The sequence below is a fragment of the Cajanus cajan genome, chromosome 10 (genome assembly GCF_000230855.2).
Source record: "Cajanus cajan strain Asha chromosome 10, NIPB_CcT2T_4, whole genome shotgun sequence".
Lineage (NCBI taxonomy): Eukaryota > Viridiplantae > Streptophyta > Magnoliopsida > Fabales > Fabaceae > Cajanus > Cajanus cajan.
The window spans coordinates 42,441,534-42,456,044 of record NC_138526.1 but is presented as its reverse complement, the minus strand read 5'-3'; the positions used below and the strand labels follow the sequence as shown (position 1 = coordinate 42,456,044).

The 14,511-nt window shown below is 31.3% G+C and overlaps 1 protein-coding gene across 5 annotated transcripts; it reads left to right on the top strand.

The window, feature by feature from the left end:
- The first annotated feature begins 6,312 nt into the window (after positions 1 to 6,312).
- Positions 6,313 to 9,305, top strand: LOC109810381 (nicotianamine aminotransferase 1). 5 transcript variants are annotated; one of them, XM_029273768.2, is made up of 8 exons: positions 6,313 to 6,611; positions 6,883 to 7,222; positions 7,336 to 7,554; positions 7,786 to 7,845; positions 8,396 to 8,569; positions 8,670 to 8,763; positions 8,857 to 9,012; positions 9,104 to 9,305. In XM_029273768.2, exons 1-7 carry the CDS (start codon positions 6,361 to 6,363, stop codon positions 8,973 to 8,975), a joined length of 1,257 nt encoding a protein of 418 aa, XP_029129601.1. In that variant the 5' UTR covers positions 6,313 to 6,360; the 3' UTR covers positions 8,976 to 9,012; positions 9,104 to 9,305. The 5 variants fall into 5 exon arrangements, with proteins under 5 accessions (XP_029129601.1, XP_020229425.1, XP_029129600.1 ...); XM_020373836.2 differs by having other exon boundaries at positions 8,414 to 8,569; positions 8,857 to 9,305; XM_029273767.1 differs by having other exon boundaries at positions 8,857 to 9,305.
- Positions 9,306 to 14,511: the final 5,206 nt, after the last annotated feature.

Sequence of the window (14,511 nt, the reverse complement as noted above, 5' to 3'; positions counted from 1 at the left end):
AATATTTTAATTTAAAAGAAAAATATTGGAAAATCATTTAACAGATAATCTTTAAAATTAAAGTTGGGTTCGAGAGTCAATTACGTGTAAAGAAGGTATTAACACCTTACGACGCCTATAAAAACAGTACCTTTAATTAATTGCACAACATTATATAATTAAATTTATAAACATTTAATTTACTCCTCAGAAATATGTATATATATATATTGTATTTTTATTAGAAAATTATAGGGATTTGGGTTAGCAAATGGATAATTAATAAATCCTTCCAATAACATAAAAGATAGAATTGTTATTTAATCAATGTTATTGATTTTTATTTGTTGATACTAAGTTATACTTAAAGCTTAGGACAATGAATAATTATTCTATTAAATTTTATGATTTACATGATATTAAAGGGTAGAAGTGCTACTCAATTAATATCATTAACCATAAAAATAAATATACATGAAACAAAATTATGTTTATATTTTTATCTAAAGAAATAGATTTTGCATAAGTATTCAAGTTAGCAAATGGCTAATCAATAAATCCCTCCAATAACATTAAAAATAGAAGTGTTACTTAATTAGCATTATTGGTTGCAACATATCTTTATTCTTTAAAAAGAAGTTTTGTACAGGAGAGTTTAAGCTAGCAAATGACTAGTCATTAAACTCCTAGAACCAAATAATGTTAAAGATAAAAATGTTAGTCAATTAACATTATTATTTGTCGTATATTAAATACTTTTTAAATAATTATTTTAAGGCTAAAAACTTATTTTAATCCCTTATAATAATTGTTTGTTTCAATTTAGTCCCACTTTTATATTTTGTCTCAATTTGGTCCATAATAAATTAATTGGTTTCAATGTGGGACTTCCGTCCAAATTATTTAAACGGAGTTAACTGTTGGCCACGTGGATGCCACGTAGATGCACATGTGGATGCCACATTCCTTGAAAACAACTGGAACCATAACGGCCCGTTCTAAAACCAGAACGGGCCGTTCTGGGTGCACTATTGGTGTGTTAATTTTTCATCTGAAACGGGCTGTTTCAGATGCAAAACTAACACACCACCAGTACATCAGAACGTCCCGTTCTGAATCCAGAACGGGCCGTTCTGGCCCTTTCCAGAAAGCCAGTTAATTAAAAATAATAGAATATTCTATATTAATTTTGTTAAAAAATATAATAATTTTGAAAAATATTTTTTTATGGTAAAATTTTTAAAATTACTTATTTTTATAAAATACAATTGTCTTATAAATAGAGTGATAACTTTTCCTTTTTCCCTTTCTGTCTGAAGAAATATTTAAGTGTTACTTTATAATTTTTTGCAACTTATTTAAAATTACAGGAATAAAATGATAAAAATTAATAGGATAAACATAATAAAATTATTAATTTGTTTTCTTTTAGTGTCCTCTAAATTTTTATAATCATTTAAAACAAAAATATTTTATATGTTAATTTGAATTAATTTAACGAAATATCATATGATTTTTAATTTTTTAAATTTTTTTATAAATTTGATCTATACATGAAAAGCTTTTTAATTTAATAATTAAATTTTTAAAAATTTGATATAAAACATTAATTATTAAGTAGAATAAATCTATCAAGACTTACTCTTGAAGTAAGTAAATTTTTTCTTCATTAAAAATGAAGATAATTTTACCACAAAATAAAAAATAATTAAACAATAAAATAAAATATAAAAAAATATTAATGTATTTATTATATTAAATATAACAACATAATTAAAATATAATTAATAATATATATTTTATAAAATTATTAATATTTTATATATATAAAAAAATGAAAAAAAATTTAGTGGGGGCAAGTGGCCCCGCTATGATTAACTTAGATCCGTCCATGCATGTGATTGTGTGGTGAAATGTTAGTCTTGTGTATCATCTTCCTTTACTTCAAGTTCTACCTCTTCAAGAACAGGTTCTTGTTATTGGGGTACATCGTTATTGACTTCAAGGAAAAATATCATGTAATTTCATCCTTTATTGTATAGTGTCAATTTGGTAGTAAGTGGTTCACTTCAGTTTGACTAACAATGAAATAAAATCTGTTACCATTATTTTTAGTGATACACTGCATTGTCCTTAATGATACACTGTATAGTCCAACTGTTTAGTAATTGAAGTTATCAATTTCCATTGACAATATTATCAAATCCAATGTTTGAAATGCTTTGTACCAAATCCACGTGGATGCTGATTTTTTAAAAACACTTGGAACCAGAACGGCCCGTTCTGAAACCAGAACGGCCCATTCTGGTTGCACTCTTAGTGTGTTAATTTTGCACCTGGAACGGGCTGTTCCGGATGCAAAATTAACACGCACCAAGAGTGCACCCAGAACGACTCGTTCTGGTTTTAGAACGGGCCGTTCTGGTTCCAGGTGTTTTAAAAAAAATGGGCATCCACGTGTGCATCTACGTGGCATCCACGTGGCCAATAGTTAACTCTGTTTAAATAATTTGGACGGAAGTCCCACATTGAAACCAATTAATTTATTAAGGATCAAATTGAGACCAAAAATAAAAGTAGGACTAAATTGAAACAAACAATTATTATAAGGGACCAAAATAGGTTTTTAGCCTTATTTTAAAGACAACAAATCATATTCACTACGTACATACAATTATTAAATAAAAATAAAATTTTAAAAAAAATGATACCAAATGAGAGGCTTGAACTTGTTTAATCTTCAAATATGACGATCTATTGGGCGCTTTTTGGTGACCTAATACACTACAATATTCCTCATAAAATCTCAAGAAATACAGAGGAGAGAGAAAGAGAAATTTCAGACTCTAAGGAGTCTTGGAAGAATTTTTCTGGCCCCGAAAATAGTGTCCAAGTCTGCTATTTATAGACGTCAGACCTGACCAGAATGGTCCGTTCCAGATTCGGAATGGCCCGTTCTGGAGCATTCAGTTATGAGTTACATGTGACTTTGGAACGACTCGTTCTAAATGTGGCACGGGCCATTCTAATGGCGGCACGACCCGTTCCAAATTTGCACTTTTCTCATAGTGAACTGCACCAGAATGGCCCGTTCTAGACGTAGAACGACCCGTTCTAAATTCGGAACGGCTCGTTTCCAATTTGAACGTTTCCCATGGTGAACTATACTGGAACGGACCGTTCTCAATTAGGGTTTTAGGTGTTTTTAGTAACTTGGAACGGCCCGTTTCGATTTTGGAATAACCCGTTCTAGGCTACTAAAACCAACCTATTTGGGCTTCAAATCTCCTCGTTGTCATATGGTGTTGCCTCCATACTTTGGGAGCTCCTCCGCTTCATTGTAGACGTCCATTTCATTGTTTTTGGTGGGTCTGGATAAAATTGGTTATTCACACTTATCATTCAAATCATTACCATCACATGTACCTTCCACTCTATACATGTCATCCCTCATTGATGAAGTATATGAACCCTTGTTTGACAATCTTTTCCTTGGACTCTCCTTGTTATCCTCATTTATAGCAATAGCATAACAAACAATCCCTTCGCACAAAAATTGTTTCTAATCTCAATGTTTTTCACTCCTTTAATTACATTCCCAATATACTATCTTAATATCTTCATCTTCATTTCACTACCCATGACTACCAATGTTATACACACATATATACTAGTTATCGAGTAGCATCAATTGTTCCCGTGGCCTAGCCTAGGTAGGTCAAGCCACATTTGACACGTGACACTTGAATTGGTATAATTAAATAGAAAGAGGTGCAACGTGACTAACAACTATAACTTTTGGTCCAATAATAAGCACTCAATCCAACATACACAAAATTAAATAGAAAAAGTAGAAATAATTACAATAGTAAATTAGTATTTAGATAACCTCAAATATGATCTCAAATCACTTAATTCATAAAACTCAATAACTTACCAAATAATTTACAATTTCTGTTCTTACCGGAGATCAGTCGTAGGGGACGATCTGTTGGGCAAGATTGATGAGTCTCCTTCGCCGGGTACGCTTGCTGCTCCAAAGTGGGGGTGGTACCTACAAAAGAGACTCCGATGCTAAAATTAGTGTTTGTGGATGTATGGATCTCGTATAAGTAATGCACATACCTTAGTGTGAATTAAGATTTATCTGGGCCTTGGGCCTGAGATCGGTTATGACCTGTTCAGATAGTGGGTCTTTGTCTTGGCCGATGTCATGCGGTGCATATCCAATGTCAATCTTCGTTGTGATGAGCTCGGCTTAGCGGTACGGATAGTACACTAGCCCCCCGAGCTCCGAAGACCATGGGTCGAGGAGTTAATACCGAGCTCGATGAAGGGTCATGACTCTTCACGTACGCCTGACGTGACACCATGTGTCATAAGTGTCACCTCGTTCCTCGAAGCGCGTGGGAGGCGTGTTAATGGGAGGTGACGGTTACGTAATGATGGGGCGCGCTCGTCATACTGGGCTCCATTAATGTGTTGTCACTTTTGTCTTCTTGTGCCACGTGTCACTGCCGTTTTCAATTCTTCAAACCCTTTTTCCTTCTCTCCTTCGCGCCCTCTCACATTCACTTTACCTTTTCTTTCTTGGCTTCTCGTGCACACCGACGCTTCCTCTGCACTCTTCCTTTCCTCGTCTCCGTTTGACTCCTTCATCGCCATTTCCGGCAACCCGGTCGCCGTTAAGGTCACTATTTAAGGAGGAGTACCAGTTACTTCCCTTCTGTTGTCTTCTCTCTCGTTTTTTCTCTCTACCGGTCTCCTTCTTCTTTCTTCTTCGTCTTTCCCCTTTTTCGAGTCTTTTCTACTCTTGATGACTGGTGAGAGTAGTGTTGCACCTTCTGCGCCGGCCAAAGGCAAGGACAAGGTGCGCGGCAAGGCGGTGGCCAACGAGACGGTCGCCATTGAAAAGAAGAGGGGTGGGAATAACCCTAAAGATTCTCACCCCGCCATTACCGAAATGTTCTTATCGGAGATCAGTCGTAGGGGACGATCTGCTGGGCAAGATTGATGAGCCTCCTTCGCCGGGTACGCTTGCTGCTCCAAAGTGGGGGTGGTACCTGCAAAAGAGACTCTGATGTTAAAGTTAGTGTTTGTGGGTGTATGGATCTCGTATAAGTAATGCACGTACCTTAGTGTGAATTAGGATTTATCTGGGCCTTGGGCTTGAGATCGGTTATAACCTATTCAGATAGTGGGCCTTTGTCTTGGCCGATGTCATGCGGTGCATATCCGATGTCAATCTTCGCTGTGATGCCGAGCTCAAACTTGGCTTAGCGGTACGGATAGTACAATTTCAAATTCAACAAAATAAACCTAAAAAATCTTTAAAATAGTAATGATAAAATACACATTTTTACATGGTGGAATGATTTACGTTCCCCTCTCCCACACTTGTATTTTTCACTGTTTGTTATCTTCTTTATCTTTTACGACCTATGATTTCATCCACAAATAAATAATCATCTTCCATTGACATGACATTTGAAATCAGTGGCATCCCATATTTTCTTTCTTTTTAACATAAATGTGCACTCAAATAATATATGATGAAATAGACATAAAAACTAAAGTAATAGAGATAGTCTCAGTGAAAATGAAGAGGAGTTATACGAAGGTAACTTTGATTTGTTCATAGTTGAGAAATATATGTAGTTTTATTGAAAAGAGAAAAAAGTGAAGGGGCAAGAAGTTTGGAAGTTGAAGATGTAACCTACATTTGGCCTTCTCATTTTCGATTATTGGGTGCTTATTCATACAAAACTTAGACATACAAAATGTGAATGAGTGTGAGTTAAGTACATATTGAGAATATTGATGTATGCACAAAATATTAATGAGCATAAGTTAAATGTATATTTTAGATTTCAAATTCAATTAATAACATGCAGTTATGAGATAACTAAGTATTGAATGAGGAATGTTGAGTTTTAATTTGAGCGGAAAAAAGAAGGAGAACTTTCTCGTTATATTTATATATATAAGGAGAGATTCATTTGTTCCAAGAGTAAGTCTCTACTCAATAACTCATTTTGTATATCAAATTTTAACAATTCAGCCATTAAATTAAAAGTTCTTAATACATAGATCAAATATGAAATTAAAAAAATTATATATTAAAATATCAAAGAATTTTTATTTTTTTAAAAAAATTATATAATTAATCTATATATTAAAAATTTTAATTTAATAATTAAATCATTAAAATTTGATATATAATATAAATTATTGATTAGATACGTAGATGCTTACTTTTGGAGTAAGTGAACCACTCCCTTTATATATATATATAAAGAGTTATGTCATATAATTGGTATTATATATATTCTTTGTTACTTTGTCCTTATAATTCACTCATTCCACGCTAGGGCAAAGACAATGGAGAACACAATTGAAGGTAACAAAGAGTTGAACACTTCAACCATCACTGTGGGAGGCGTCTATAACTTGTTGTGTGACAGCATCAACAATGAAGACAACAGATCCGTGGTTCGTCTTGGTCGTGTAGATCCCACCGACAACCCTTTGTTTCGGACTACCACTGTTGCTCTTGATGCCATTACAAGAGCCGTTCACTCATATAACTTCAACTGCTACCCTCCCACTCTTGGCTTACTGGAGGCAAAAAGGTTCATGTCAATTATGTTGTTTAATGATCCAAATCTAAACTAAAGTTGAAGATTTCGTTGTTAATGTGACCAATATTTAAGAATTAATTTGTGTTTACAAAAAATAGTTTATGTTAATTAAATATTATTTTATTATTAAGATATTAGAATTATCAGGTTGATTCCTAGAATTCCAAAATAAACCTTATAATCACTAAGTAAAAAAAAACCATTTAAGCCATTTATGTATACGTTTATTTTGTTAATCTAACACGTGCAATTCTCAAAGCAGTGCTGTTGCAGATCATCTCTCCTCTAATCTTCCACACAAGTTATCAGCAGAGGATGTTTTTCTGACCATTGGTGGCACACAAGCTATAGACATAATTTTACCTTCCGTTTCACGTCCTGGTGCCAACATTCTCCTTCCAAAACCAGGGTACCCTCATTACGATCTTCGTGCCACTCGTTCTCTTCTTGAAATTCGACATTATGATCTTTTGCCTAAGAGAGGATGGGAAGTTGATCTTGACTCTTTAGAAGCCTTGGCAGATGAGAACACTGTGGCCATAGTCATCATCAGTCCTAGTAGCCCATGTGGGAATGTGTTCACATATGAACAATTAAAAAGGGTACATATAATTAAGCTCAAATATTTTAACTTTATATTATATTTTAGACTCTAAAATAAAAAAAATAAAAAAAAAAGTGCAGTGATTTTAATCTCACATGACTCTTATATTAGGTTGCTGAGATTGCGAGCAAACTTGGAATCTTTGTAATCTCTGATGAAGTTTATGCTCATGTAGCTTTTGGAAGCAAACCATTTGTACCTATGGGAGAGTTTTCTTCAATTGTGCCTGTTATTACCATTGGTTCTTTGTCAAAAAGATGGTTTATTCCTGGTTGGAGAATCGGTTGGCTAGCCATATGTGATCCTCACGGAATTTTTAAAAAATCTGGGGTTTGTTTTTAGTTTTCAATCTTATTTTTCTTAATAGTTATTAAAGTACGACCGGATACAAGTTAGAAACATTTAAAAAAAAAACATTTTAGTAAGAACAAAAAATATTTTTTTAAAAAAGAAGTTCTTAATAGAGGCTTCTAAACTTGTTTTCAAAATACTTTTAGTTTAAGTTGCATTTCTTAACCTAAACTTCATAATATTATGGATTATGTGATTTTTTTTTATTAGGTCGTGACGAAAATAATCGAAAATCTGGAGATCACTTCGGACCCTCCAACTATCGTGCAGGTAATAAGGAAAATACAAGTGGTAAAAATAAAATACTGTTTGAAAATTGCATCCTTATGTTTTTTTTTTTTTGATAGAATAAATGCATTTTTGATTTTATATCTATGATTCACGTTCAAACAGGATTTACTTTAAAACTAGTTTATAAAACAACTAATTATTACTTTTACTTATCTATATCCAATTAAAGTTTATATGAATTTAAATATGTGTGTTCGTTATAATTTTGTAATGTTTCTTCTTTGTATGAGAGTATTTTTTCACTACAAGAAAATTGTCATATAATGATACATACCCTACAGTGACATTATACATATCACTAAAAATTACTTTTACTCACCCAATAACTATATTATATGTTGGTATATTATTAAAAAGTGTGGGTATAAATTATAATGATACATAAAATATGTTGTTAAATCTCACTCAAAATCAATATTAAAATTGTGTATAATTATATGTTAAATAGACATATATTTACATAATTATACTTATAGTAACATTTTTTGTATATTACTGTATGTAACATTTCTTGTAGTGCTACAACTAGTTAGTATGCACTTTGCAGGCAGCAATACCTGAAATCCTTAAGAAAACTACAGAGGATTTCCATTCAAATAATCTTATGATACTGAGGGAGGTTGCAAACATATTCTACGAAGGATGTGAGGAGATCCCTTGCTTAACATGCCCTCATAAACCAGACGGAGCCATGGTTACAATGGTAAATGTCGTAAATAATTTTACTATTTTCAACATGTTATAAACTTATAATATGGTAATCTAGAAAAGATGAATTAATTAAAAATAGAATATTGGAGTAGGTGGAGATTGACCTTTCACAACTTGAGGGCATTGTTGATGACGTACAATTTTGCACTAAGCTGGCCAAGGAGGAATCTGTAATTCTTTATCCTGGTGAGAATTTTCTCTTGTCATTGGAATTTTATCAATTTTGATAGAAAATAATGATGAAAGTGTGATGAGAATTTTCTCATCAATTGTTGATAGGTGTTGCTGTTGGATTAAAGAATTGGCTTCGGTTTAGTCTTGCTGTTGATGCCTCTGATCTCAAAGATGGTCTTAGCAGGATAAAAGCATTCAGCCTTCGACATGCAAAGATGTCATAAGTCGTGTCATTTGAAAGGTGTTGTTGTGACTTCTTAGGTGTGTGTTATGTCCTAATGAGACATTTATGCGACTAAATAAATTCATGTGCTTCATTTTATGTTTTTTTATCATATGATTTGATATGTAGGCTCAGCATGCACGGATTGCTTTGCTTTTTCTATGTACTTATACAATATCATATTTACTGGGGAGGGGTTGTCATATCATGTGTGGCAGCAATGTACAATAATGTGTGCTTTCTTTTGGGATCTTTATGTTCGCTGCCTTTTCCTCCTGTAACATAGCAAATGGCTACTTTGGGTTTGCAAGTTATTTGGTGTCTCCATTTACATTGGATTCTTAAATTGGTAACACCTTGTGTTTAATTTAAGTACTAATGGAATTTTTGCTTAAAAAAGAAACTTATGATGTGATATATTTCAAAGGTTTGTTGTTGGCTAAATGACCATTGTGGTGCACTTTTAGAAACAATATACTAAAATGGGGCTGTTTTGAAACATTTTACACCTTTGGGGCTGTTTTATAGGGTATCGCCACTACAACAAAATTTATTTTTAATGACAATTATTTAATGGCAATAATTTAATTGCCACCATATGTAAAAATATTAATGGCTAATATATAATAGCCACTAAAAATATATTTCTATTACACTAAAGTTTACTATTAGCGACAATTATTTAGAAAAAACTTAAGTCCCACATTGATTAGAGATAAGATAATTAAATAGTATATAAGTGAGTAATAACTATCACCTTACAGGTTCATTTTATAGGGTTGACTCCTAATTCACTATTCTAAATTGGTATCAAATCACTCATTGTTACCAACTTCAATAGTGCTATAAAACAATTAGAGACCAACTTTGACCTTATAAATCTCACATCGCTTAAAAGACAACATAATTAAAAAATAAATTAAAAAATATATAAATAAAAGACAACTCTCATCTTACAAATCTCATATCGAGTAGAGATAAAAAAGTATATAAGTTATGAATTTAGAAAATGAAATTATAGGAATATATAAATTATTTAAAGTAAAGGAGACAATTGAAAAAAATAACTTTTAATAGCCTTTAAAATGGCTACTAGAATTGCCACTAAAAAAAATAAGTTTTTCCGACAATTTAGTAGATCTTTACCGGCATTTTATATAAATGCCGGTAATAGTATTAGCGACACTGGATACACCAGCCATTAATTAAATGCTGGTAAAAAAATTATGGCCATTTAAATGGCCGCTAAATAATAAGTTAATTGCCACAAAAAACTAGTTTTGGTGTAGTGCGCTATGGGCCATAGCGACACCCATGCCACGTGGCTTTTTTTGGTCTGAATATAAGCCATGAACGTCATATTAGTAGAGTCGCTGCAGTTGGTGGAGACCTTCAAGGAGTCGCTATAGGCTATAGCGACTCAATTCGGCTAAAAATGAGCCTATAACAGCACACTTATATAAATAATATAAAAAATATATTATTATAAATTTAAAAATACAAAAGATTATGTGAATAAAAAAGGAATAAAGATAACGTAATATAAGAAAAACAAAAAATAAATTTTGTTAACAAATAATAATTAAAGTATAAAATAATAATTAAATTAAAAAACTGGGGCGCTATGCCCCATAGCGGAAGTGAGGCGCTATGGCCCATAGCGCCTGTGTAAAAGTATATTTAATATTTTATAAATATAAAATATGATAAATAATTTTTATAAAAATGTCTGATAAAAAAGAAAAAAAGAATGGAAATTTTAAAAAATATAAATTTAAAAAATTAACTAATATAATGTGAAATAAATAAAAAAATGAAAAAAAAAATTAAAAAATTGGGGCACTATGGCCATAGCGCCTGTGAGGCGCAATGGCCCATAGCGCCTCCCGTGGCGCCTGTGTAAAAGTATATTTAATATTTTTTAAATATAAAGTATGAAAAATAATTTATAAAAAAATGTTTGATAAAAAAGAAAAAAAGAATGGAAATTTTAAAAAATATAAATTTAAAAAATTAACTAATATAATGTGAAATAAATTAAAAAACGAAAAAAAAAAATTAAAAAACTGGGGCACTATGGCCCATAGCGCCAGTGAGGCTCGATGGCCCATAGCGCCTCCCGTGGCGCCTGTGTAAAAGTATATTTAATATTTTATAAATATAAAATATGATAAATAATTTTTATAAAAATGTCTGATAAAAAAGCAAAAAAGAATTGAAATTTTTAAAAAATTAAATTTTAAAAATGAGGTAATATATTGTGAAATAAAATTAAAAACGAAAAAAAAATATAAAACTGGGGCGCTATGGCCCATAGAGCCTCTGAGGCGCGATGGCCCATAGTGCCTCCCATGGCGCCTCACAAATTCACCGTCTGTTGGGTGCCACGTGTCAGTTTCACCGCAGGCGTGACCAATGACACGTGGCACTAAGGGTAAAACGATCCTGACGCAATTTCCTTCATGTATTTAAGCCACCGGGGTAAAAAAGCATAAGATTCTTCCCAATCACCAAATATTTTAACAATTGCTTTTTGTTGAGCCATCCAAGCCTTCCTATAAGATATCTTAAACCCAGTTTGAGATGTTATTCTCTCTTGGATAAGGCTAATCTTGATTGTTGGATCTTGGTTAACCATTCCTACATATTAAATATTCAAAATCAGTGATATAAATTATTATTAATATAATATTATAAGTTGCAGTTGCAGAACTTACCTTGTATAAATGATGCAATTAGCTCAGAATCTAACTTATTATGATCTTGTGACAAAGACATGTTCAAACATGTATGACGTCCACCCCATTGAGTCACTTTTCACTTGTCATATTTCTTTGACTCAATAGCTCTCATGTACCATCCACATCCATCATGCGCATTTGGACATCTAACAACCCACTTTGTCGTTTTTGATTCAACCACATAAAAACTCTGATGCATTCTCATTGCATTTTGTTTTACTGCATTTTTTACTGCATCTTTATTCTCAAACTCCAATCCAACATATAAATCTTCGCCAATAGACCAATTATTAGCCACATCCATGCCTGGGATTTCTTCTTCATCTGGATGACTCCAATTGATATTAGTGTAGTGAGGTAAATTACCCCAAAATTGACTTCCACCTAATTTAATCATAGTAAACATTTTAAATTCAATAATGTAAATTTAAACAAATTTTTTTAAAAGAATAACACAAATTATTAACTAATTTAATTTTCAAATGTTACCTTCAGTAGATGGATACATTGAAATTGGTTCAACCATTGGACTTTGAACAATAGCATTTGACTCCACGTCACTATCAGATGCTTCACAATTATCGATTTCATCTTCATTTGATTCATCAATGCTTTCATATGACAATGAAACATGATAGTCTTCATCATCTTCGTCATCTTCATCTTCGTCTCTTGTCATCACCGGTGATCGTTCAATTGACAAATTTTCTAACGAAATTGTTGAAGATTCTAAGTTACCTATTTCAGCATGTAATTCCATTATTGGCATCACATTCTGACTCATAAAACCTTCTATCATGCATTGTACATCATCATCGTCACTCAATTCCAATGAAGAATATCTGTTCTCATCATGCTGTGAAACAACAAATCTGTAAGTTACAGATAATATAACTTGATTTGACTTAAGATGAAATTTGTTGTGAATCCTTCTCTTTAATATATCCAAAGTTAAACCTCGCTTAATATACATCCCTTTTTTGGTCCCTCAAATGTTACACCTTCTGGACTTTCATACATCCTTCCAGTGTAAATATAAGCTATAATTTGATCCATAATATCTGCAGAAAAATTTAAATATTAGTACAAATACATACAACTTATTTAAACTAAAAAAAAATTCAATCATAAATAAGAATTTAAAACTCAACTTAACAGGAGCAAAGAATCAACCAGACTGATTTAGTGGATAAATAACAAATACAGTAACAAAAACAACAAATGAAGTAGAGATATCGATGTGATTTAGCAAAACGGAGAGGGGGTATATATACTGCAAGAGTGTACATCACCTATAGCGACATCTACATAAATTATTTAATAAAAATTTAAAAAAATTGAAGTCTCTATAGGCCATAGCTCCAGTCTTAAAAATATATGTATTATTTTATAAATATAAAATGTTTAGAAATTTATAAAAAAATAACGGATAAAAGGGAAAAAAAGGATTGAAATAAGAAAAAATTGTAAATTTCAAAAAATAAGTAATATAATGTAAAAAATAATTTAAAAACGAAAAATAAAAATAAAAATTGGGGCGCTATGGCCCATAGCTCCACTTAGGAGCTATGGCCCATAGCGTCAGTTTAAAAAATATATCTAATATTTTTTAAATATAATATTTGTTTAGAAATTTATAAAAAAAATAACGGATAAAAGGGAAAAAAAGATTGAAATAAGAAAAAATTGTAAATTTTAAAAAATAAGTAATATAATGTAAAAAATAATTTAAAAACGAAAAAATAAAAATAAAAATTGGGGCGTTATGACCCATAGTTCCACTCAGGCGCTATGGCTCATAGCACCAGTTTAAAAAATATATCTAATATTTTTTAAATATAATATTTGTTTAGAAATTTATAAAAAAATAACGGACAAAAGGGAAAAAAAAGGATTGAAATAAGAAAAAATTGTAAATTTTAAAAAATAAGTAATATAATGTAAAAAATAATTAAAAAAATGAAAAAAAAATAAAAATTGGGGCGCTATGGCCCATAGCTCCACTTAGGAGCTATGGCCCATAACGTCAGTTTAAAAAATATATCTAATATTTTTTAAATATAATATTTGTTTAGAAATTTATAAAAAAATAACGGATAAAAGGGAAAAAAAGGATTGAAATAAGAAAAAATTGTAAATTTTAAAAAATAAGTAATATAATGTAAAAAATAATTTAAAAACAAAAATAAATAAAAATAAAAATTGGGGCGCTATGACCCATAGCTCCGCTTAGGAGCTATGGCCCATAGCGCCAGTTTAAAAAATATATCTAATATTTTTTAAATATAATATTTGTTTAGAAATTTATAAAAAAATAACGGATAAAAGGGAAAAAAAGGATTGAAATAAGAAAAAATTGTAAATTTTAAAAAATAAGTAATATAATGTAAAAAATAATTGAAAAATGAAATAAAATAAAATAAAATTGGGGCGCTATGGCCCATAGCTCCACTTAGGCGCTATAGCCCATAGCGCCAGTTTAAAAAAATACATATTATTTATTTTAAAATTATATTTTTATAAAATTTAATTTTGTTTTTATAATTATATAATAAATAGTTCAGTTTATTATGTTTATTTTACATTATTATTATTTTTCATTTTTTTTTATTTTTTTCTTTACTTAGTGTCGCTATGGGCTATATAATTTTTTTAAGCCCATTAGTTGTGGTGGGCCAGCCTATAGCGACACTGATCCAGCCCAACCAAGCCAAAAAAAAAAGCCACGTGGCATGGGTGTCGCTATGGCCCATAGCGACACCCAATAAAACAACCTCAAAGGTGTAAAATGTTTCA

Excerpts from the sequence above, each read along its gene's own strand:
- LOC109810381 (XM_029273768.2), top strand. The coding sequence starts at position 6,361 with ATGGAGAACACAATTGAAGGTAACAAAGAGTTGAACACTTCAACCATC. Across the intron at positions 7,555-7,785 it reads GAATTTTTAAAAAATCTGGG|GTCGTGACGAAAATAATCGA; the intron begins GTTTGTTTTTAG and ends TTTTTTTATTAG. Across the intron at positions 8,570-8,669 it reads ACGGAGCCATGGTTACAATG|GTGGAGATTGACCTTTCACA; the intron begins GTAAATGTCGTA and ends ATATTGGAGTAG.